This window comes from Larus michahellis, chromosome 9, assembly GCF_964199755.1.
Source record: "Larus michahellis chromosome 9, bLarMic1.1, whole genome shotgun sequence".
NCBI classification, from domain to species: Eukaryota; Metazoa; Chordata; class Aves; order Charadriiformes; family Laridae; genus Larus; species Larus michahellis.
Genome location: NC_133904.1, coordinates 39,971,041 through 39,992,887, shown reverse-complemented (window position 1 = coordinate 39,992,887; position 21,847 = coordinate 39,971,041). Strand labels below are relative to the sequence as shown.

Sequence of the window (21,847 nt, the reverse complement as noted above, 5' to 3'; positions counted from 1 at the left end):
GGGAAGTGGCAGATTCCCCAACACTGGACACTTTTAAGATTCAGCTGGGCAGGGAGCTGGGCCACCTTGTTTAGACCATGCTTTTGCCAAGAAAGGATGGACCAGTTGATCCTTGAGGGCCCAACCTGATATTCTGTGAACTCTTGAAAGTATTCTTTAGCATACATTCTCATAAGATACTAAATCTGAAGTGCATTTACAGGAAGCAAACACACAAAAATGATCACTTAGGAGGTTGTCTGTGATTCTTAGAAATCTAGTACTATAGCACAAAAACATAAATACAATTAGTAGTAAGGGGAAAGAGTACTGTTATTTCCAGAGATACGCCTCAAACATTTTTTGTTTTCAATAACTACTGTTTTTTAATTGGTATCAAAATGAACTAACTATTCTAATCACTAGATTAGAATCACCTATTCTATTACTTCTTCAGTCAAATAAATGGCTTAATCATAGGGACATTTCTATAAATTTACAAGTTTCAGAGAGGACCAGAAAAGATACTGACCCATAAAATCCCTTAAAAATACTGACAGAATGGTAAATTCATTATGTTGCTTCCAAGTAACTATCCCTCTTCTCCTGTACAGAGGTTCTATATAGGAGACTGAAAAAAATCCCTGTTGCTACACTAGCATTTACAGGCATGGAATTTGAATCTTCTGATGGGGTTTGCCACAAGACCAAAAGTTCTTTCTGCAACAAAACATGAAAGTAAACTTTGGTGGTGTCTAAAAGATTCAAACCTTTGCTGAAGAGTCCTTGAGTTCGTTGAGGCTGTCCTGTAGAAAATGAACGGAGATGACACGTAAGCTGGAATAGTTTTCAGAAACCAGAGGAACTTTGGGAAGCATGGCTGTACCCTTGAAACAAAAAACCGCTACTCCTTCTGAAATAAATCTTAAGTTAATACTGTACACTGAATAAAGCTAGGAACTGAAATATTTTTTAAAAAGAAAGAAGGAGAAAAAAAAAAGAGACAGTCATATCTATTCTCTAGACCCAATTATTAAGTAAATTACAAAATATGCTTATATCTAATTCTTCATAAAACAGTGGAAAAAAACACTCTCCTGCCAAGACAAATTATAAAGACAAAAAAGTCTTAACTCTAAATACAGCTGAACCACAGGTGAAACAGGTTTAAGATGTTTTTAAACGTGTATCTTCTCCACTTTCAGTTAAATGTGGTAGAAGTCACACTAGAATGACTTTACATTGCCATTTACAAAAAAAGGCAAGAAAAACTTTGTCATTTTGAGTAATTATCACTGTCACCTGCTTCCTCAAAACTAGTAACAGCTATTTGAGTTTTCCAAAATTAGCCTAAATCTTTCAAGTAAATCTTACATAGAAAAAGATGTACTCTTTGAAAAAAAAAAAAAGAAAAAAGAAAAGCTTGTTCTAAAGTTGGTAAGACGGTGAAGTTTAAAGGCCCACATAATCCATCACAGTGCTCTTCATGAAGTATTGGTAACTTACAGTTTTAAATGTTCAACGTACTGCAAACTCAAAGATTCCATGAACATAGATGGTTTAGAAATAAAATAAATATGGAGCAAGGAATGGCTACCCTGAGTCTTCAAGTAGGCTACGCCCATGGTTTTGTGCTGCGCTTGAATGCTTGGGGTTTCTCTTTGCTGGGTAGTAGGCTTGGTTGCCACATCTGGTTTTATCGTAACGCAGGGCTCAACATGGTGGGAACCCATTGGAAATAAACAAACCTCGAAGGGAAGGTACAACAGAAGCTGCATGCGCACTGAATATACACAACTACAGGAGAACTGATCACCCAGGAGACTTTAAAATGGAACTCCTTTCAAGACTCCTCCTTAGAAGGCACATATCGGTATGATGCTCATCAAGAAGCCTGATGAATTCAGAGGTATCGTACATCCCGTATCATCCAGGAATCTTCAGTGCTATAGATTCTTCAATAGAAGTGCAGAAAAATATGCTCCACTCTGCTGCAAAGACTCATTTGCTTGTAGCTACCATTGCACTCCAAAAAAACTGACTGCTTAAAACAATGAGGCACTTCTGTGTAAAAATTCTCTTGCAATTTCCAAACACTATTTACAAAATTTGTGCTAGGTCCTTGAAGCATTATTTTGGTTAATTAAAAATATTTTTTACAGAAAAAAAAGACAGTCCGCCAATAAAGAAAAGGAATGCATTTTCTAATGCAACTTAAAACCTCCAGTGGTTCCAGGGAATACTTGGCACAAAACTTGAAGGAAGTCGAACATTGGCATCCCAAACTTGTGAGCCTAACATGGGTGCTGCCTTCCTCAGGCTATACTAACCTTTACTGTTGAGGAATGTGATGGAGAAGAGTGTGTATCAACTTTGCGGCGTTTTTGTTCTGAGGAAAGAAAAGAACAATAGCATTATTAAAACACATTTAAAAGAGAATAATCTAATAATATGGCTTTCTGAATTACCTAAATAATTCAAGATAGAATTCAAGTTTTACCACTAAGTAAACTTTGCTTTTCTTAATCTATCTAGAGTTACCAGCATGCCTTGACCCTCTTTATGAAAGTTTGCAGGAAACGTGTAATGTGAACAAACTGCTGCAAAATTATGCTAATTTAAAAATTCCATTTTTTTGTAAGCCTGTATCTGAATTTCAGAGTTGCTATGAAGACCCTGAAAAGGTGAACCCAATGAAAAGCATTACAACCCCCCTTTACTTGGTTTACCTTAAGCAGTGCAAGTAAAAACAACAGCAGCCTCAGATTATAAGAACTTAAAATATCAACATTAAGGATGTGTTAACTCTTAATATAAGGAGGAACTAATTAAGCTTACTGTGTCCTTCTTAAGGACAAAGGCCTACATCTCCTACATCCCGTCTTCTTTCAATTGAAAGGTTATGATGAAACTCTGAGTACACTCTTGACGTTTTTGCGTTAAAATTTTTGCACAACTTGCAAGGCCACAGTTACACAAATACATTTTAATAGAAGACCATTTAGACTTGTACTAAAAAATGTTAGGTTTTTTTGAAAACAAACACTCACTGAAGACACATAAAGTTCACACACGCACAGTTCGCCTTCTGAAGATATCCTGACTAGGTACTTTAGGCGCTAACTGTATGTAAAAGCCAATGCCAAAATGCCAGGTATTGCGTACCAATTCTTGCTCACCATCTCTAGCATTTTTGACAATGAGTGATTTTCCAGTGACAAATTCTATTTTTCTAGACAAGAACAGAAATTAAATACGCAAACTTACCCCTCTCAGATTCTGATGTTTCTGATCGGGGAACAGGTGACTTCAAGGACCCAGCTACTGGCATCTTTTCTCCTCCTTTAGCATTTTCCTTGGATTTAATTTCCTTCGCTACATCTCTTTCTCTGGACGGCTCCTTTTCTCTCTCCTTTTCTGCGGTTGACTTTGACTCAACGATGGTAACAACTGTCTTGGATTTTTCTTCTTTTGAAGCTTTTTCTTCTTTCTTGACTTTTTCCTTCTCTTTGTCAGATTTTGGCGTTTTCTCCTTGATCTCTCTTGCTTTATCATCTTTGTTTGCCCGTTCTTCCTTTGGTTTATCTTTCCCATCCTTCCCAAGTGCCTTCATCTCTGGAGTGGCAGCTGGAGTCTTGTCTTTTTTTTCTTTATCTTTCTCCTTCCCGCTTTTTTCTTTATCATCTTTCTCTTTAATAATTTTGCTGCATCAAAAATAAAAAGGCCAATTAGCATGCATATAAAACCCGCTCTAGTTTTAGCACAAAAGTTTTTCTTCTGATGGTTTGACAGAACCTCCTGAAGCAGCCACTGTCAGATTTCAGATTTGCTGTCTCCTTACCAGAACAGCAACAAGCAAATGTTCTGATTTGTTTTATCTTTATTTAGCTAAAATGGAATGCATTTAACAACAGCTTCAGATCAGTATGGCTGTATATTTTGGAAGAAATAGTGTCATTTATTAAACTATGAGGAAATTGAAACAATTTATATAGAACCTGAAAGTGGAAAAAAAAGGCAGGTCAGTTTCAAGTACAATTCTATGGTTTGGAAGGAATAAAATAGATAGTGTCAAAGAACAGTTTTTCTCACCTATTAGAAGCACTGTTTCCATTGCTTGTTGTCACCTTTGGTGTAGCGTTGACAGTTTTATTAATAACTTTCACCACACCCTGAGACTTCTCCTTTAGTTTATCTATTCAAAAAAGAAAACAGCTTTGTTTCAACAAAGTTAATATACATCCTACTGGTTAAAATAAAATAAGTACCTAGGCATATTCATGTAAGATCATGTGTAACTAACAGTTAAATTAGGTAATTAAAAACAGAACACCCTCTCCCAAAACCAACTAAAAATAAAGAACACACACTGGCTCTATTTAGCATATTTAGATATTTTCCTTTTCAGTTTAGTGAGCCAAGTTTTCAGAGAGTAGCTTGTATTGTCAGAAGACTTAAACTAAAAAATAAGTAAATAAATATCATAGGTTTGTTTACCAGTCTCCTCAGTAGTGCCTTCTTCCAGTCTAACTGTATTTATTGTGAGAGATGTAGGCATCCCAGCACCACCTGGCCCATTTTGTACTGTTGCAGCTACAGCATTCCTGGCAGGTGGGTCTTTGTGGTGGAATTCATTTTCAGGTATCATGAACGGCTTCCTACTTTTCAACTGCCCAGAATAGCTGTAAGTCGCACAGATTGTTAAATATGCACAAACATAAAGCAAAACATGGGTTGAATTTTAAATGAGGATCTATTCTAACAGTTCATCTGTTATTTATTTCACAGTTTTTCCCAACTGATATGCAGTGTCTTCCCCCTTTATTGATGAGCTCAAAAGAAAAGAAAAGAAAAAGAAAACAAACAAACCACTAGATACAGAAGCCCTACCTTCACACCCTCTTCACCGCCACCACACACATCCCCCTGCTTAACACACAGAAGAAACAGCCTACTGACAAAACTTAAAACTGTTAGGGCATCCCGAATTGCCCCTCAAGCATACGTAGATGACTTTGCATTCATTCACCACAGAAAGATGTGAAACATAACTAAGCACTTTAGTTTAGCCTTTTAGAATCATGTAAGATTCCAAAAACTACGCAGTCTGGCATCAAAAGCCTTCGGCTTTCTTCATTTTACTCTCCCTCCTAGCTACTTGCTGCTATACTATTTCTCTAAAATTAAGCTATGCTCTTGTGAGTGGAAACCTTTACTATTTAAAGTGTTTCACTAGAGTCTTGTAAACGAAATTAGTGATCATCCAGCACAAAATGAAAGTTTTCATTCACACTGCCAGCCCTGAGACGCAGGATAGTGAAATCTTCTCTGATAAGGTAAAAATCAAATGTTAGGACTGTAACAGTTCCGAGTCTTTAGAAGCCTTTCATGATCCACTTTTAACCACTTTCTTAAAGTAAGGTGTTGTTACCCCATAGCCAATGCATATAGATCAGGTCTCTTCTCTTTCTCTTCCTGACATATCTTATGCACTCTTCTTTCCAATGCTTGTCCCAGGTTCAGCACTTTTGGATACCACGGAAGGATTTTGGTCAGCACAATCAGGATATTTCTGATATGTGTATATTCACCTGTTTCAAGGCAGTGCACAGAAGCCTAGAACACAAAATAAATCTAATTAAGTTGGGTTTTTGTTATTAAAGCTTCCAAAAACTTAAGTTTTTCAGCATCTTTCTTTACCTTAGTTAATTTATAGTGCCATTTGTGTACCACATGTCTAAAATTCTCATAATCCAATTGATCAGCTTTATTTCCACCATCAAATCCAGTTGCCCGTAATATAGTTAGGAAGCCTGGATAGTTGCCACATTCCTACATGTACATAAAAGAAAAAAATTTTGGGAAGCATAAAAACAATAATTCTGCAAAAGTTAATGTGCTAACTGAAGCACTTTTTCACTGATTCTGCTAAAGACTAAGACACAATAACACTTTACTAGAGTTACACACATTTTTAAAAGCTTATTTATGTTGAAATCTTGGTTGTGGGTAAGAGAAAAAATTATTTGCAATTTAACTAGCTTTTGCAAGAAGTACTGTGAGTTTCCATATGCTTCCTAAATTATCTTCAAGACATGCTATGAGAAAAATGAGAAAATATAAGATTTTTTTAGTCACTATATTTTTTGACACTATACAAAATTACTTCTATTAAAACTACATGAGTTACAGAAACTCAATCCTAAGATTACACCATCAGAAAAATTTAATCACACGGTGTTTTTAAATCTATTTCACTAAACCCGTTTTTATTGGGCTGAATTACACAAGTGGCCATTATATTTTCATGAGCAAACACGTTTTAGTAACTTCACATACCTTTTCATATATAACTCTGTCACTGTGCCATCTAGTCACAGTCTCCAGCATACAACATAAAAACCTGCCGTACCTACTAGCTTCATTTTCAGTGCAACTTGCAACTGTATATATAATATCAGAGAAAACCTGTGAAGAGCAGTAATAAAAAGTTACAATGACTTTACTGAATTACAAAGGGTAAAAGAAACAAAACGATTTTCAAATTTTTCTTATCTAAACTACTGTTAAGCTGGTTTCTAAACATAAAGGAGATCTCTTATAAAATATTTTCAGTTTGTTTTCAATACTTTATTACCCAACTACTGGTCCTTCACACTCAGTTTTCCATAGTTAAAGTGTTTGTGTCTTCATTGACATGTAACTGTTTTATTTTCAAATTAATAATTTATTTGAGCAGGTGGAAGTAAACACCTAACCCAGCTGATGCAAAAGGACTTTCTTCCTGGCCTGCACAGGTTCATCAGATAGGGCTCATGCAGTCGCCTACTTTGTTACCTAGAACATGGGCTGAGTATTTGAGTAAGAATGCTCTTTTGGAGTCATGAAATCAAAGCAGATACCTACTTCAAATGTCTCATCTCAAAGCAAACCAGACAATCTTAATTGAATGTTCAGATGAAAACAATCTTCACCATAATTTTTTACAATACAACCCCATACACATCCTTTTAATCAAAGCTCATAGTCAAATCTCTTAGAACAGATATAATAATAATTTGACTTATAGCACTAAGGGCTAGAATGTTGGAGTTGAATGCATCCTGCAAGATTCTGCCATCTATGTTCTACACTTGTTTCCTCCACAGGAGAAAACTAATGGCTACATAAACAGTGGGAAAAGCAAATGCCTCCTCCAACTGCCCCATTTGACCCATAAAGTCAGGCTGCTACTGTTATCTACAGTACTCCCCAAGTCACCATGGGAGTCCCTTCCCATGTCCCAGCAGTGATACAAATTAGTCCACTCTCTGTAGTGCCATTGGCCAGGGTCAGAAGAGTCCTAAGGATGCTGCTTGCAGGGGGGAGGCGGGCAAGTATAAGAAAGTTGATACTACAAGCAGTAGGGCACACACAGCTAAAATGGGAGGGTTAGATGAGGCTGTAGAAATGCAAACCACTGGAAGACTGCAAAACCTGAATGCAACTCCTATGACTGCTAATGACTGCTAGTGACTTTGCTCCAAAACTCTAGCCCCATTAGGATAAACCAAAACCAAAATTTCTTCAAAATAATCCTCTGAAGCTCTAGGAAAACTTGGTTTGTAGAATCTGAAGTACAAAAGGCAACTTTTGATTGCCACAGATTCTAGAATTAAACATAGGTAACAATTCTGTTTACCTCTTTCGGAGGGAGGGGGGATACCAGTTTTGCATGCTCATAACAGTGAGTAAGTACATACACACACGCAGTTCTAGCTACTTACTCTGTCATAGCAGAGAAGCGTGGAGAAATTGGGTGTTTTCTGTTGATGCACCAGTTCTACAAAGTGAGCGCAGTAAACTGCATCGATTGCCGAAAAAATGCATCGAGGAAATATACATAATTGCAAAAATTTTGTGATAGTCTCATTTTTGGTAGACTCTTCAAAAACAAAGAAGTTCAGAGAAAAAAGGAAGAAAGTTAATTAACGGTTTAACACTCAACTACTCTCTTCCCAAGAAGTTCAGTATCGCACATGCATATTCTCGAGTTTGTACATTAGGCCACTTGTACTCCAGACATATCTTTGGCACTGCTCAGAGAAAGTCAAAATAAGATTAACTGTTTGAGGACAGGGGGAAGGGTAGGAGGGTGGTTGTAAGAAAATCTTTGTCTTATTGGGAAAATTCTTCTATTACACAATGTGGGGAAAAACAGGCTCAGAATAATCTTTTGTACGTTTCTCCAGCTGCTCAAATTCTGCACATTAGTGAAAGGAAGACCATCTGCTATTTCTCTAGAACACTTGTTTTCTCCTTTCAAGATGGGGCTGACTTTCAGCTTGATTTCCTTAGAAATGAAAGAACATACAATCCCTTAACAATCATTTTTCCAACCAATCATTTTTCCAAATTACAGGAATTTAAACAGAGGAATAGAATAGTGAACCACTATTCCCAATATACATACATTTTGTGAAAGCTCATTCTACCACTGAGTAAAAGACTCCACTGAATGCTCAACAGTTACCCGTTCCATTTGACCAGCCACTGGTTGTTCACTGGTTAGTCAACACAACAGCCAAACGCATACCCAAACTGGTCCCATAGCAGCTCTTGCCCAATAAACAAGGAGCATAAAAACAAGCTGAGAGGGATGTACAGCACAAAAGGAAGGCAGGAAGAAAATAAACATATGGATGAAAGCACAGAACTGAAGACTGCAAAGGGATGCCTTCAGAGGACATGATCCTCATGACGGCAACTGCTGTTTTTGCACTGGGATTCTTGCACAGACTGCAGGGCACGAGTCGTAAGACCCAGGATTTACTTGCTTCTGTTCTGTAATGCTCATGGAATAAAGCTTGTTCAAGAAAGGACTGTCAGCTGTCCATGAGCATTACAGATCAACAATTACAGCTATTCTGTGTACCTACCTCACAAACGCCTGTATTAAGAGTACATGTTTATTTATAGATCATATCCACACAAACAATTTTCTATGTGCTTTTGGGTGCTTCCTTAAGCAGACAAATTTTATCAGTCAGCTCTAGCCCAAGCTTCAGTCAGGCAATATTTTTTCAACCAGTAATTTCATGCATCTAATTAGCTGTCCATACCAGTACATTAAATATTTATAGGGAATAAACTTTCTTGATTTAACTGTCAATGTTTCTTCATTAAATCAGTTGGGTGTGTCTTACATGAGTCGGACAATAAAACGCTTTTCCACTGGATTATGCTAGGCTCCTTGGGACAGACGAACAACTACTTCCAGTTATAAACTGAAAGTTCTTCCAGAGAAAACTGACCAGAGAAAAACATTTGAGATTAACCATACTAGTAGAGTTCACAATCAATACGAAACATTACAGAGGCTCTGTCAGAGAAAAAAGTTTGTTCTGCCTCCTGCATATCTGGCATATAAAACATTTGCATGCTGCTTCATTTCATGGTGCTATTAGACTGGCGCAATATTTATCTCATCATTGGAACAGGTTTTATGTTACCACCCAAATACTGGCACATTGCTCCTAATCACAGGACTCAAAGTAAGTTAACTCAAACCACCCACTGAGGGTTTACATGCTTATTTCTTGCAATGTAGCAATTATCCCAACTTAGCAGCATTGTAACTGCAGTCAGTAAGTGCAAGCCATCTTGCAATTACAACTTTCCACTCAATTGGTCAATCTCTTCTTTATTTGCTAAATTAGTGCAATATTTAAAAGGCCCTGACATTGCAAGAAACAAACAAAACATCTCCCTGCAAACCAACTACTCAGCATTTGCAGCAAAGACACATTACATTCTAATTAGAAGTTTATATGTTAAGGTCTGTTAGAGATCAAATTTTAAAATCAATATTAAGAGTATTAGTGCATGCTGAACTTTTACTTCTGGGGACAGTGATGACTACAAAAACATCCAGAGCATTTCCCCTACACACACTTACTTGCCAGGAGCCAGTTATCCTTCTCTAGTTTCAGTCTCTGTAGAACCCTCTGCACATGCTCCAACTGTTTCTTCTCCTCTTCAAGGAGCTTGTCCTGAAGAGCTGTGCAACGTTCTTTTTCTTTTTTCTTTTTATTTGGAGGCTATAAAATGTCAATGTAAGTCACTTAATATTATACTAACACTTGCTATAGATAGAGCAACTAAATTCCTTACAATGCTAAAGAATACTTGAAAAGCTTTCTATTTCACTAAATAATGTTCTCCTCTAGTAATCAACTGGGATTTTATGAACGCTGGCTGACTAAAGTTAAGACAAAGGTGAACAGCTAAACCACAGATACAGGTGTCACAGATTGCTTTCTGAAACAGATTTTCCAGTAATTTTCACTTAGTTCTAAGTCACTGGTACTTTTAACGTGGGAATTATAAGGAAGAGCCAATCCAAATTATGTGAATGTGACAAATCAGAATGGATGAATCAGGTGACACAAAACCTCCCAGATCTAAGTGACCTTAATATAAGATTTCACAAAAAAATTCTTTCAAGGTTAGAAAGTTTATACTGGACCATAAAATTACATAAACTTACCATTTCCTGATTGTCATCTATGGCTTTCATCTGGACTTTAAGTTTATTGACTTCTCTGTCATAGCTACTATGTGGGACGGCAAGGTCATACATTGTCAAAGACCAGAATGTAGCATAAAACTGAGGACTGATGTCATCCCAAACCTTGGGAAGGTGCAGAGAAATCACAGCATCATGAACAGGAGCCATCACCAGCTCACACGATGTAATGTATTTGTGAACTTTGTGCTGCTGTTTATTTCCCTTCTCAGCTTTTTTTAGTTCATCATACTTCGACTGTGGGTAAAAAGAAAAATGAAAAGTTTGTAATCTTCATACACGAACAATATAATTTAACTTTTACAATATAATTAAACTTCCTCCAGAACTTTTCTATATAAAAAACATTCACACACATGAAACATCATTCATGTACATAAAGCACTGAAGAACACCATACAGAACTTTTTGTATTCATCCATATTGGATGGTTTTATCTTTCTTCACTGATGCTCCCACTTGTTATAGTAACACATTATACTACACCAAGTAAAAATTCCTCTCGATATTTAACAGTTTAGATGGAGGGACAAATTTATTTCTGACACTTCCTGAGATACCACACCTTTTGGCTGCTGCAACATTTTCCTCCACAGCAAAAAATCCATCTAAAGCATCTGCAGAAGAACTTACACATTGGGGGGAACAGGGAGGGAGAGAACTCCTACTGATCACCCAGATCAGAAGAGATGACTTCATTAGCTACAACTTCTGTCAGTTTTGTGAAAGCTGACACATGGGCCATTATTTTCTATGAAAATAAAGGATAACCTGTTTCAGCCCACAGCTTCTTCTTCTACCTCAACTCAAAGCTTCTACAAGTTTTATTTAGCAAATTAAACCTTAGCAGGAACCTAACACGTGTAATGGTAACACGTAATATAGCAGCACTAACAGCAGGCAAACAGAAGAGTTCTACTTACTGAAATATGGTGTGCATACATGGGTCTTGAGAGGAAAAATGCAGCATCGTGAGGTGTGTGAAACTCGTTACAGAGAACATCAATAGAAGGCACTCGCTTAATGTAATCCTCTGTGCTGAGATTGGATGCTAAAAACCCACCAAATTGTACCAGGGTATCATGGCACTACATGTGAAAGATACAAAGTTAGCAAAAATTATTATTTTGTTTAAAAGTGAAGTTAGAGAGAGGTTTAAAGCTTTTTTTCTTTTTAAAAAAGTTTACAACACATAGTACAGCAAGCCCTACAAAAGCCTGCAGGACTGTAAAAGCATTCTGTTCTACCAGAAAGAAATGAAACTAGCTCCTACTGCCTAAGGCAGCAAAAGAATTCAGGCTGCTGCGTTGTTAGAGGAAAATTCTTCTAACAAAGTAAAATCAGAAAAACATAATAGCTAACTTAAGAAACAGGAACTTCATTTTTTACGACGAAGGATGTTTTAATCTTTCACTCAGAAGTCACCTGTCAATATAATATATATTTAATACACCCATACATTTTAATGAGATCGCTCCAACTAATTTTGAAAATTCTCACATATTTGTATTTACTGTGCTGAATTCTTATCTATTCTTATTTATGTGCTGAATTGTTATATATGGTGCTGATACACTAGAAGTTACCAAAGAAAAGGAGGGGTTCTTATAAACGCAAGTGGTTTTACTTGCCTGATCATACAGTTTTCCCACCAGCTTCAGATGTTTTTCCCCTCCCTCTTGAAAGATCACACCATTTCTCTGTTGAGCCATAAGCAGGCAGAGTGGAAGGGCAAGATCATGGTCCAACAATGCATCTTTCAATCTCTGAGAAGATTTCTTTGTATTCCTGATTTGGCCAAAGTATCCACCCTGTGTGGTACAGAAAAAGTTGCCCAAGTTTGGAAATAGTGCATCACAAATGGAAACCATGAGTGCTTCTTACTGTAGAAATACTGATGAATTAACATCAATAGTTTACTGTCTGTCAATAAACTCTCTTCTCTGGATCCTGTACACAACGTACGTATAAAAGAATCGGAAACAAACTAGTCTTGCATGCTATTAAATGGTCTTTTACCCAATAAATGAAGAGAGTGACATTTCAGCTCAGGCATCATGATACTGCATTTTAGCCCTAGGTCTGCTGTGATCTGCTCAAAGTCTCTTCTCTGTTCAATACAGGACTGTCAGATTTTCGTTCAGATTACAGCTATTCAACTCCCTGGGGAGTTGAGTCTAGGTCAGACTCAACTAGCTCTTTGACACCAAGGCTGCAACAGTTTTAACTATTAAAATGGTTTAAGATGTTACTCCACTCAAGAAGGAGCTGCTGCCCCCAAAGCAGGGCTAAAGCAGCAGGACTGCATAATGTACAAGCTCGCTGGCTGCTGTAATTCACAGGTGTCTCATACAACGAGTAATGAAGGCTGCTTTCGTTAATATGAGGTGCTGTGAACCACAATTAAGGCTCATGTATATGTTGTCTTGGCTACCTGTCTGCAAGGCTTGTAAGTTCAACAGAACAGGAAGCTCTCTGATGAAAGCGGTAACACCTTTCTCAGCTATGCTGCCAGTTCATGAATCAGAGTCTTCAGAACCACCATTAATAAGCAATAGCTACTTTTAAGTAAATTTAACACGAACACACCTCAGCTTTTAGTTGTTCTCCACCAGTCATGGCTTCTAATTGTTCCATTGTCATTTCTTCTGTAATTTCTATCCCTGCCATTTTCTGCACTACCTCTTTTAAAATAAGCAAATCAAAGCTGCACAGAAAACAGAAGAGTGGAGTAAAAACAAGAAAATTTGTTTAAGAAATTGAAGCTATGACATTCAATACACAGTACAAAACAACACTACAACGCACATTACAACAAGTAACATTTTAATTCCTTTTTGAAAAAAAAAACCTAGTATGCTGAGTGCACAAGGATTTCTTTACTGGAAGTAAAACATTAGTACTTAAAAGCAATGCAGGCATTCAACAGCTGGATTTCAGAACTCCTTCACAACATCCCTTCAGAACAATTTCACTGTTTTTGAAAATAATGGTGTGTGGTGCTATTGCTATCAACAAATTAATCATAAAGTTTATTGCTCCCTTTTGTTGTTTTTCATGTTTCACAATGTATCTATACAGTTATTTCATACACATGAAATATTTTAATTTTTATTAAAACTTTCTAGAATAGTACACAGCAGTAGAAATTTACTGGCAAAATTAGTTTCGAGAGGGTATTTGGAACATGGAAAAAATTTTTTTACTTAAAACACAGAATATACAAAACACTCCAATAATCATCCTGTCCAGAGACCAGGCTTTACTTCCTGCTCTGAGTTCTGTAAGGACAATGACTCTTCCTCAACAGAACAGTAAATTGTATCATGATTATTTAAATCAGCAATATTTTCCAGTAACTTCTGAAATCTGTGTGACCTACTTACAAAAAGTGTTGACCCATGCCCTCCAAAACAAGGTTTTATATTTAAATAATTTATATTGTTTGTATTTTTGCTTTTCCAACCATACGTATCTTTTCTGTCTAGGAACCAGCATATACTCCAATTCAAATACTTGAGTAGTCCAGTCCTATGGAACTGGTCATAGTGGTAAATCCAGTTTATTTCTACGTTGCCAATACTAGACTGAATATTAAAAAATTTTTTTTCCCCAAAAAATACTTAGTGTTTTAATACTTAATTCTGGAGAAAGACAAGAAACATTACTTACCCTTCCTCTGTAGCTCAATGTGATTGTACCATCATCAGAATACAAAACAAATTGGGGACAGGGGAGCACATGAGACTGAGTGTCTACATTGCAGGGAAGGGAAAAAGCTAGCCCTAAAATAACATCTCCACTGGTAAGCTGTCTTTCAGTAAGCATATGGAGATTCATAATAGAAAAAGTTGATACTCACCTATGTGATAAAAATAACACAGTACAATTAAATAAATAAATGAAACAATACTACTAAGTGATGATGATGGAAGGACAAAAGGAAATTTCAAACTGCAAACCTTGTTTACAAAATTTTCAGTTATAATTAACAGTGACAGATCAAGAAGCAATTTAACTGCCATTAAATAAATTGGACAAAGTTTTCAAAATATTAAAATGTTAAAGAGACATCCCTGCAGAAAAGAGATTATGAGAAAGAAAAAACTAAAACTGTAAAAATCACACCATTTTATATCACAGGTACTTATTTTTTAAATAACATACAATAATTTCTATGAAAATATTACAGACCAGCAGGGGTTTTTCCCTGCTTAGTTAGTTAAGAAAACTGTACTGAAGTAAGTTACAGATGAAAAAATCAGTACTTCAAAAATATGTCACAGCTACACAATTAGAGGAAAAATAATGCAGTAAAGAAGATATTATTCTTTCTGCTTTAAATTGCTTAACCTTCCTGGTATTACAAATGGAGTTTTACCACTACTAAAGTAGCTACTACATCAAGTGCCCTTTTATCAGCAAACATCCAAATAATACATAATTGAGTTTCTAAAAGAGCAGTTGTACAAGACTTGCCTTTTCCCAGCTTTCAGTTGGTTGGCTACATATTGAAGTAGACCAGCAAGTTCAATTGGGTATTTTCGGAAAACTGCACCACAAAAGCTAGCCAGACCTAAAGTAAGTAGAAACAGGTATGACTGCACCTCATGAGATACTTATCGATTAAAGTATTAACAAAGTACATGTGGAATATTAGCAATATATGTATTTTGGTAATACAAAGACAAAAATATTTTCCTATTGATTAAACTTGCCAGCTCTCTTTTTTGTTTAAAAAAAATAGCTGGTAGATCAAAGATAAATATTGATCATAGGTCATAGGGAAGGTGAAGTATTTTAAACATTAATATAGTAAATAAAACAAGAATACTAACTCTGCAGCCAGCTCGAGATTGTAGTGTCATCATGCTTCATTCTCTCCTTCTCGGGGTTTGCCAGAGCTTCAATTATACAGTCTTTAGTTGCGTTAAAGAGAATATTTTTCCTCAATTTGTAAAAACAAAAGTTACACAGGCTCGTTTTTCCAGCTCCACAATTTGTAATACGTGAACATGATATGCAAGTATAGCAAGCTTGATATTGGGAATCCACTAACAGTTATGGTATTAAAAAAAATCATGAAAGAAATGGTAACTTAAAAAGCAGTATTTACCTCACCATTTAGAGGACCACTGTCCCTTCAAGAACAGGGTGAAAGTAGTAAAAAATACCCTTAAAAATAAAGTATAATACTCATAGTGTGAAAGAATGAATAGAGAGGGTTCTGTAACCCACTAAGAGTACAAATTATTTGCAACTGTCACTAAAATTTCCAGCAAAAGCAGCAAGAATAAAAAACAGTAGAAGATAATATTTACTCAGAGACAACAGAATTTAATCTGGCTACAACTGCAACTTTATCAGTAACTAGACATATTGATTTACATAAAAGGATACATGCCAAGACATCGTAGTTCAGCGAAGTGAGGTATTTCAGTGAATCAACAACCGGAGTTATTAAGTTATCGTATTTTTGTATTTGTGATAGAATCTGAAAGTAACAAAGGACATTGAGCTGAACAGTATTCCTTATCTTTCACATAACAAATCGAAACCATTTTAACAATGTTTGTCTAGACAAAACTTCCTTTGGAATTGATTTTTCAGAAGGTCCTAAACCACTTTCCAAGTAATAAGTAATCCCATGAATTTATCTAGTACCCTATAGATATCAGTGAAAGATGTCTCTAACATGTAAGCACAATTTTGTGTAATTATTTCTCTTCTCAATTATCAGAAGATAAAATTGCAGAAACATTTAACTCATTTTTTCCTAAGATTTCTTAAGAATCTTAAACCTTAGCAGTTAGAGTTCCTGTTGCTACTTATAATCATAAAAGACTATTAAAAAAATTAATGTAGGTCATGAAAGAATATAAGTAAACTATATTAATCAAGTTTTAGAATGTTCTCTTTGGTACACGATGCATATGTGTGTGCGTATATTGCAGTACTAATGTCTTCAAGTAACATCTAAAAACTGGTAGATAAGTAATCACAAGACACATTTGTGAATAAGGTGGAGGTCCATCAACACACTTTCAGACCTCTCAAGCATTCTGTAGCACCAAGTAATCGTAAAAATCCTTCCCAACTTCATAGGTGCATTTCAGACTTCGAAGCTTTATGTTTTCTTCTAAATGACCCTGATGTATCTTCATCACAAACACATACAACCACCCAGAGCAACCTAACTTGAATTTCCATTCTGCATAACCTGATCAGCACATCCCTGTACCTCTGAAACCCACCTCAGCTATCTCAAATTAAATACTTTACTCCTATAAATAAATGGATGTAGTTTTCTGTGCAATTGTGGTTATTCGAGAGCTATTGTCACAGTTAGTATCTCAGACCTGTGCACTACTAGCAAATTACCATATTTTAAAATTTGCATCAAGTGATACATAATGCAATTAGAACTACCCTCCAACTAAGACAGCAGGTCCCTTCCTATACTTTAGTATCTGTTGTTGGGATGAAATAGTCTTCAAATACATGTAACTACATACATAATCAAATAAAATTGTAGGATTGCTGTGGCTGAGCTTCCCAATTTGTCTTCCAGAGGGTTTCACATTTTCCTTAGTTAAACGCCTGTAAAAGAGACCATATTTTATTGCAACAGACAAGCTGAAGCTGAAGAATACTACAACAGCAGGTTAGTTCCAGTGAAGAAACACCTTATTAGTTGCAGAGATTAAGTTCTCACTAGCAGATACATTTTTAAGAAATCTAAGCACAGAAACACTACTCCTCTGGGAACCTGAAATTTGTAAGTCTGTATGTGCAGAGAGTACAAACAAACCAATTGTCCCTATATTACTGTGGACTGTATCCTAGTTTCAACTTTGAGCGCTTAAGCATTTGGAATTTGTCAGTGGGACCTATACCACATCTAAAACCAGCATGTGATGCTGTTAATCACTCATGCAAATTCAATTTAGCTACAGATTAGTCATTTTGCATTTGTTGCATTCTGTTCATTGTAAAACAACGTTAATTTCATTGTGTTACACTTCCACAGCATTTCCTACTGAAGATATGAGCTTAACGTGAAACCTGAAGTCCACACACAAAAGTAAGTTGTACACATCACAATCTCAACAACTGACAGCACTGTGGCTCATTTGCGCAATTGAAATCCACTGTACAACCCAGAGAAGAAATGTAAAGTTTTACTGTCTATGCTAGCTATACAGTAAGTCAGAAGAGAATCAAAATCATTGTTTCCAGCTTTCACAGCTGCAAATCCAAAGTCTTTTACCCAGTAACAATTATTCTGCATTGCCTATGTAGAAAGATTCTAATTACCCACATTATAAAACAGTGGTATTTGCTTTTGGCAATGATAAATGGAGAACCCAAATCCCTGACAATGATATCAGAGATGTTAAATCTAAGGTAAATCTGAAATAGTCATGAGCCTGCTTGAAGATGAGAATTAATCATTCCATTCGATTCAACTTACTGCCCTACTTTCAAATCTACAGAAACTGTGACAAGATTTTTGAGACTCTTCAGATTAAAGAGTCTCCATACCTGGAGAAAATACATTGCACTCTGACATTTCCAGAAGCAAAGCAATTTATCAAACAACAACATACCCACGGAAAAGGTTTTAAATAATTTAAGGGGATATTTTTCACAGATGAAATACCCCTGTTGATGACAAATTTGTCTGTATCCTTACTTACTTCAGTTTTTAATCACAGTATATTAAATACTTCATGAACAAGGATTATCAGCGAAATTACTGAGTCATTAGAAAGGGAATGTATTTGTCAAGTTATTTTTCTTCAGTTGGTGACATGCAATACATTGATTGTATCCCAGCTGATGATTATTTATGGAATTAGACAACTTACTTCATGATATATTTGGCTCGGTCTATGGTTTGAGCTTTAACTTTCACTAGAAGTGGGTGACTATTGTATGTTTCGTTCTTCCATTGCCCATAAAGACGGTACCTTGAAAGATTATAAAGGAAAACTATTTTTAGTACTCACAATTCAAAAGGCCACTTCCAAAGAATGGAAACAAATTATTCTACTCACCGGTATTGGTACGGAAAAGTTTTGAACATTCCCCATAATTCCTCAGACATGCATGCATTGCAGTCCATCAAAGAAAGAGACGGAAGTAAAACTTGATCGGTAATACTCAACAAACAGCTAAACAGTATGTCCTGAGATGAAGACAAAAAACTCAAGGTGACTATCAAGTAAGTACATCAGAAGCAATGCAGATTTTAGTAGACTGATAAAATGTTTGCCACAAGATTAAGACTTTCTAAACAAAAATCTAAAGAGAACTTATAAATATCTCCCATCATAAATCTTGCACTAGATAAATTATGGATCATATATACTGTCACTATTTTATTTGCCTATATAAGGTATTTGAGCAAGCTGCTGAAGTTTTCAGCAAGTAGCACTCATTTTCAAATCAAATAAATCATTTTAAAATCGATATACTGTGGACTCGCACGAAGTGCAACAGGAGAAAATAGATTTTGGCAACTGCTCTCAATGTATGAAGGTATTCCTTGCCACTAGTCCATTTTCAAAATTCCAGATTAAAACCTGAAGGCATTATACACATTCCCGAGACACAGTACCAACTTCCACATTTCCAGTATTCTACCCTCCCCCTTTCTTAAACATTCCTCTTTCCTATTGAGCTATATTAGAATAACCGTAACAGCAAAAAAAAAAGCCTACACAAAAAAAACCACAGAAGAGACCACTTTTCTCTGCGATGATCTGAGGAAGTCAGGAAGTTATGAGAAGTGAGAAACAGGAGTAATAGCTAATAATGAAAACTGAGCAAACTTCGTATTGAAAACTTGCTTGTTGATTAAAAAAAAGACAAACCAACTTGTTTTTATAAGTTAGATTTCAACAGGACACTTGGGTTTCATTGTGACCAATCTTGATAATTCAATACATTAGAAAATTTAGAAAGAAACAAATTAGCCAATAAAGAAAACTTAGCTATTGTACTACCTCCACTACTTCTAATTTCTCCTTTTCCCCAGTAAATTCTTTAAGATACAAGGTGCTACCACAAAAACTATATTTATAGAACAAATAGCTGAAGATATTCCAACTAATTCTGAGCAAATAAGTAGAATGCACTGGACCAAAAGAACAGGATTAGATTTGAGAACTCAGGAGAATGAAAAAAAAAAGGACAGAAATACAAACAATCCACCTGTGACTGGCTCAAAACTTGCCTATAAAAATCAAGACAAGTCTGTAATGTACACTTATTAAAGCATAAAACTCTACAGAGAAAGAAGAGTTGTACAGTTATTAAACATTTGTTCTGAATTACAATCTCACATAAAGACATCTTCCTTCAAAATAAACTCACCATTTTCTCTCTGTCTTCTTGCTTGCTTCCATCAGACTGAAACTGTAACAAAGACAATCATGTTAATTGTAGCATAATTAACATAACAGTTACAGTTTCAGAATAAGGCTACCTCAGCAAAGCAAAAACCTGAAGAGCCACATGCCTAGTAAATGTTTAATTTTCCAGGTCTGTCAGCATCAATCTATTTTTGAAGGAAAATCCAAATGCACAGATGAAATGCATTACATAGGGGCTTTGTACACTTTTGTTCAAAAAGAGGTAACAACTAAGATATCACGGAAACTTACTATTATATACGAAATATTGGATGTTCTTACTGGAGAGAGGAAAAAATTGCCCTAAGCATTCACCTTCTCCCTACAAAAAGAACCAGGACTTCCAACCCAATTATTAACAGCCACAGATTATTCTCCCCACCTTTCTCTCACAATAACACCCTCTTAAGCTTTTAGTCTTCGTTATTAAATTACCTTATTTTCTCTCGTCTTTCCACTCACCATGAAAAGCATATTAAGCTATCACACCAGTAAGTGTACACTTGAGCATGAAAGCTGCAGTGCAATGTTAGTAATCTAACTTTTAAACTACCGAATGGGTTAACTTACAGTCAGATCACCTCCAGTTATAAGTATTTCTACTGTGTGTTAAATGTAGTTTCGTAACTAGAACATGCTGATGGCAATAGTGCATTAAAAATAACTTTCCCTATGTTACCTTAACCATTCTGTCACTGACGAATTTCTTCATAGTCCCAACCTAGAGCAAATAGCTAAAATGTTGCTCATTCTTGTCAGAAACACATTAAACTATTATATTCATATATTTACAGTAAAACTGCATGAGAAATTGCTATAACCAAGTGGTCTCCATTCTACTGTATGTAGAAACAAGGGCTTTCTCACAAACCTTCAGTACTTGAACTTAATGACAAAGTAGTCCTAATAGTTTCCTGACAGTAGTAAAATGAATTACTCCCTTGTAATTATAGTTTCCAAATTAACTGCATTGTCAGTGCAACATAATGTATCACTCAAATATCAATCTTCTCACAGACCAGCAAGAAATAAGGATGCTATAAAGCACAATATTAACCACTGGGAAGCTTATCATGCTGGATGAGAAGATGTTGAGAAATTATACCTCCTACAAAGACACAGCAGCAGAGGAAGATGGAAATGCTTGAAGTTATCGTGATTTTATAACAAAGACTACTTGGAATCCAAACTTAGTGTAGCTTCTGTCACCCTGTCATTGCATCTTGGAACCTGATGAGAGCAAACTCTCTTGCCAAAAGTCAGTTAAGACAAAAAGACGTTCAGTCCGAAGTCTGTGATCTTAGCTCTGCATCATCAAGTACAGCTGGACATGAAAGCTTCCCCTGAGGTGGTACATAAATTTTGAACATTCCAATATTTGTTAGTTGTAGTGGAAACAAAAAATACTGTCAAGAAAAAAAAAAGTTATAAAACTGAAAATCTCCCCTCCAGTATCACTCAGACCAATCAACCTCTCCAACTTTCAGTTATAAGTTAAAATAAAAAGCTAGGTAACAATAATATTGATTTTTAAGTGGGGGTGATGGCGGTGTTTGTTTGCTTTTAATAATAATAATATAAAAAAATATTTTAAAAACTATGAATGTGAAAGTTTCTCTGAGCTGTTATTTTTAAAACAATTTAAAAACCCTCTATTGTTGACTTGAAAATGAACCAAAAACTGCTAGTCAAATAGCAAATTGCCAGAAAAGCAGCAAAAGAAAGTCTGAGCTACTGAGTACATTCCAAGGGAGTTCAGAATATAAATTCAATTTACAATTGGTCACACGACCAATCTTTCAATATATACATGGTAAACATACAGTCAAAAGAAAAAAAAATAAATATCAAGAGGCCATTTTATTTCTAAAGTTGGCTACTT

The 21,847-nt window shown here is 35.8% G+C and overlaps 1 protein-coding gene across 6 annotated transcripts in view; it reads right to left on the bottom strand.

Annotated features, from left to right (window-relative positions):
* Positions 1 to 21,847, bottom strand: part of THOC2 (THO complex subunit 2) — a 53,594-nt gene that overhangs the window by 9,172 nt on the left and 22,575 nt on the right. For 2 of the 6 annotated variants that reach the window (XM_074601666.1, XM_074601668.1), the window contains 22 exons: positions 20,645 to 20,686; positions 19,928 to 19,969; positions 18,607 to 18,737; positions 18,418 to 18,519; positions 17,062 to 17,146; positions 15,947 to 16,040; positions 15,385 to 15,465; positions 15,026 to 15,122; positions 13,136 to 13,253; positions 12,178 to 12,357; positions 11,470 to 11,634; positions 10,508 to 10,783; positions 9,917 to 10,058; positions 7,746 to 7,903; positions 6,319 to 6,447; positions 5,680 to 5,811; positions 5,411 to 5,595; positions 4,477 to 4,661; positions 4,072 to 4,174; positions 3,247 to 3,683; positions 2,310 to 2,368; positions 750 to 785 (listed from right to left, as the gene is read on the bottom strand). In XM_074601666.1, coding sequence (XP_074457767.1) covers positions 750 to 785; positions 2,310 to 2,368; positions 3,247 to 3,683; positions 4,072 to 4,174; positions 4,477 to 4,661; positions 5,411 to 5,595; positions 5,680 to 5,811; positions 6,319 to 6,447; positions 7,746 to 7,903; positions 9,917 to 10,058; positions 10,508 to 10,783; positions 11,470 to 11,634; positions 12,178 to 12,357; positions 13,136 to 13,253; positions 15,026 to 15,122; positions 15,385 to 15,465; positions 15,947 to 16,040; positions 17,062 to 17,146; positions 18,418 to 18,519; positions 18,607 to 18,737; positions 19,928 to 19,969; positions 20,645 to 20,686 — 2,979 coding nt within the window. Of the gene's footprint in view, positions 1 to 749; positions 893 to 1,576; positions 2,021 to 2,309; positions 2,369 to 3,246; positions 3,684 to 4,071; positions 4,175 to 4,476; positions 4,662 to 5,410; positions 5,596 to 5,679; positions 5,812 to 6,318; positions 6,448 to 7,745; positions 7,904 to 9,916; positions 10,059 to 10,507; positions 10,784 to 11,469; positions 11,635 to 12,177; positions 12,358 to 13,135; positions 13,254 to 15,025; positions 15,123 to 15,384; positions 15,466 to 15,946; positions 16,041 to 17,061; positions 17,147 to 18,417; positions 18,520 to 18,606; positions 18,738 to 19,927; positions 19,970 to 20,644; positions 20,687 to 21,847 lie in introns of all 6 variants that reach the window. The other 4 variants (XM_074601667.1, XM_074601670.1, XR_012589160.1 and 1 more) reach the window with 3 other exon arrangements.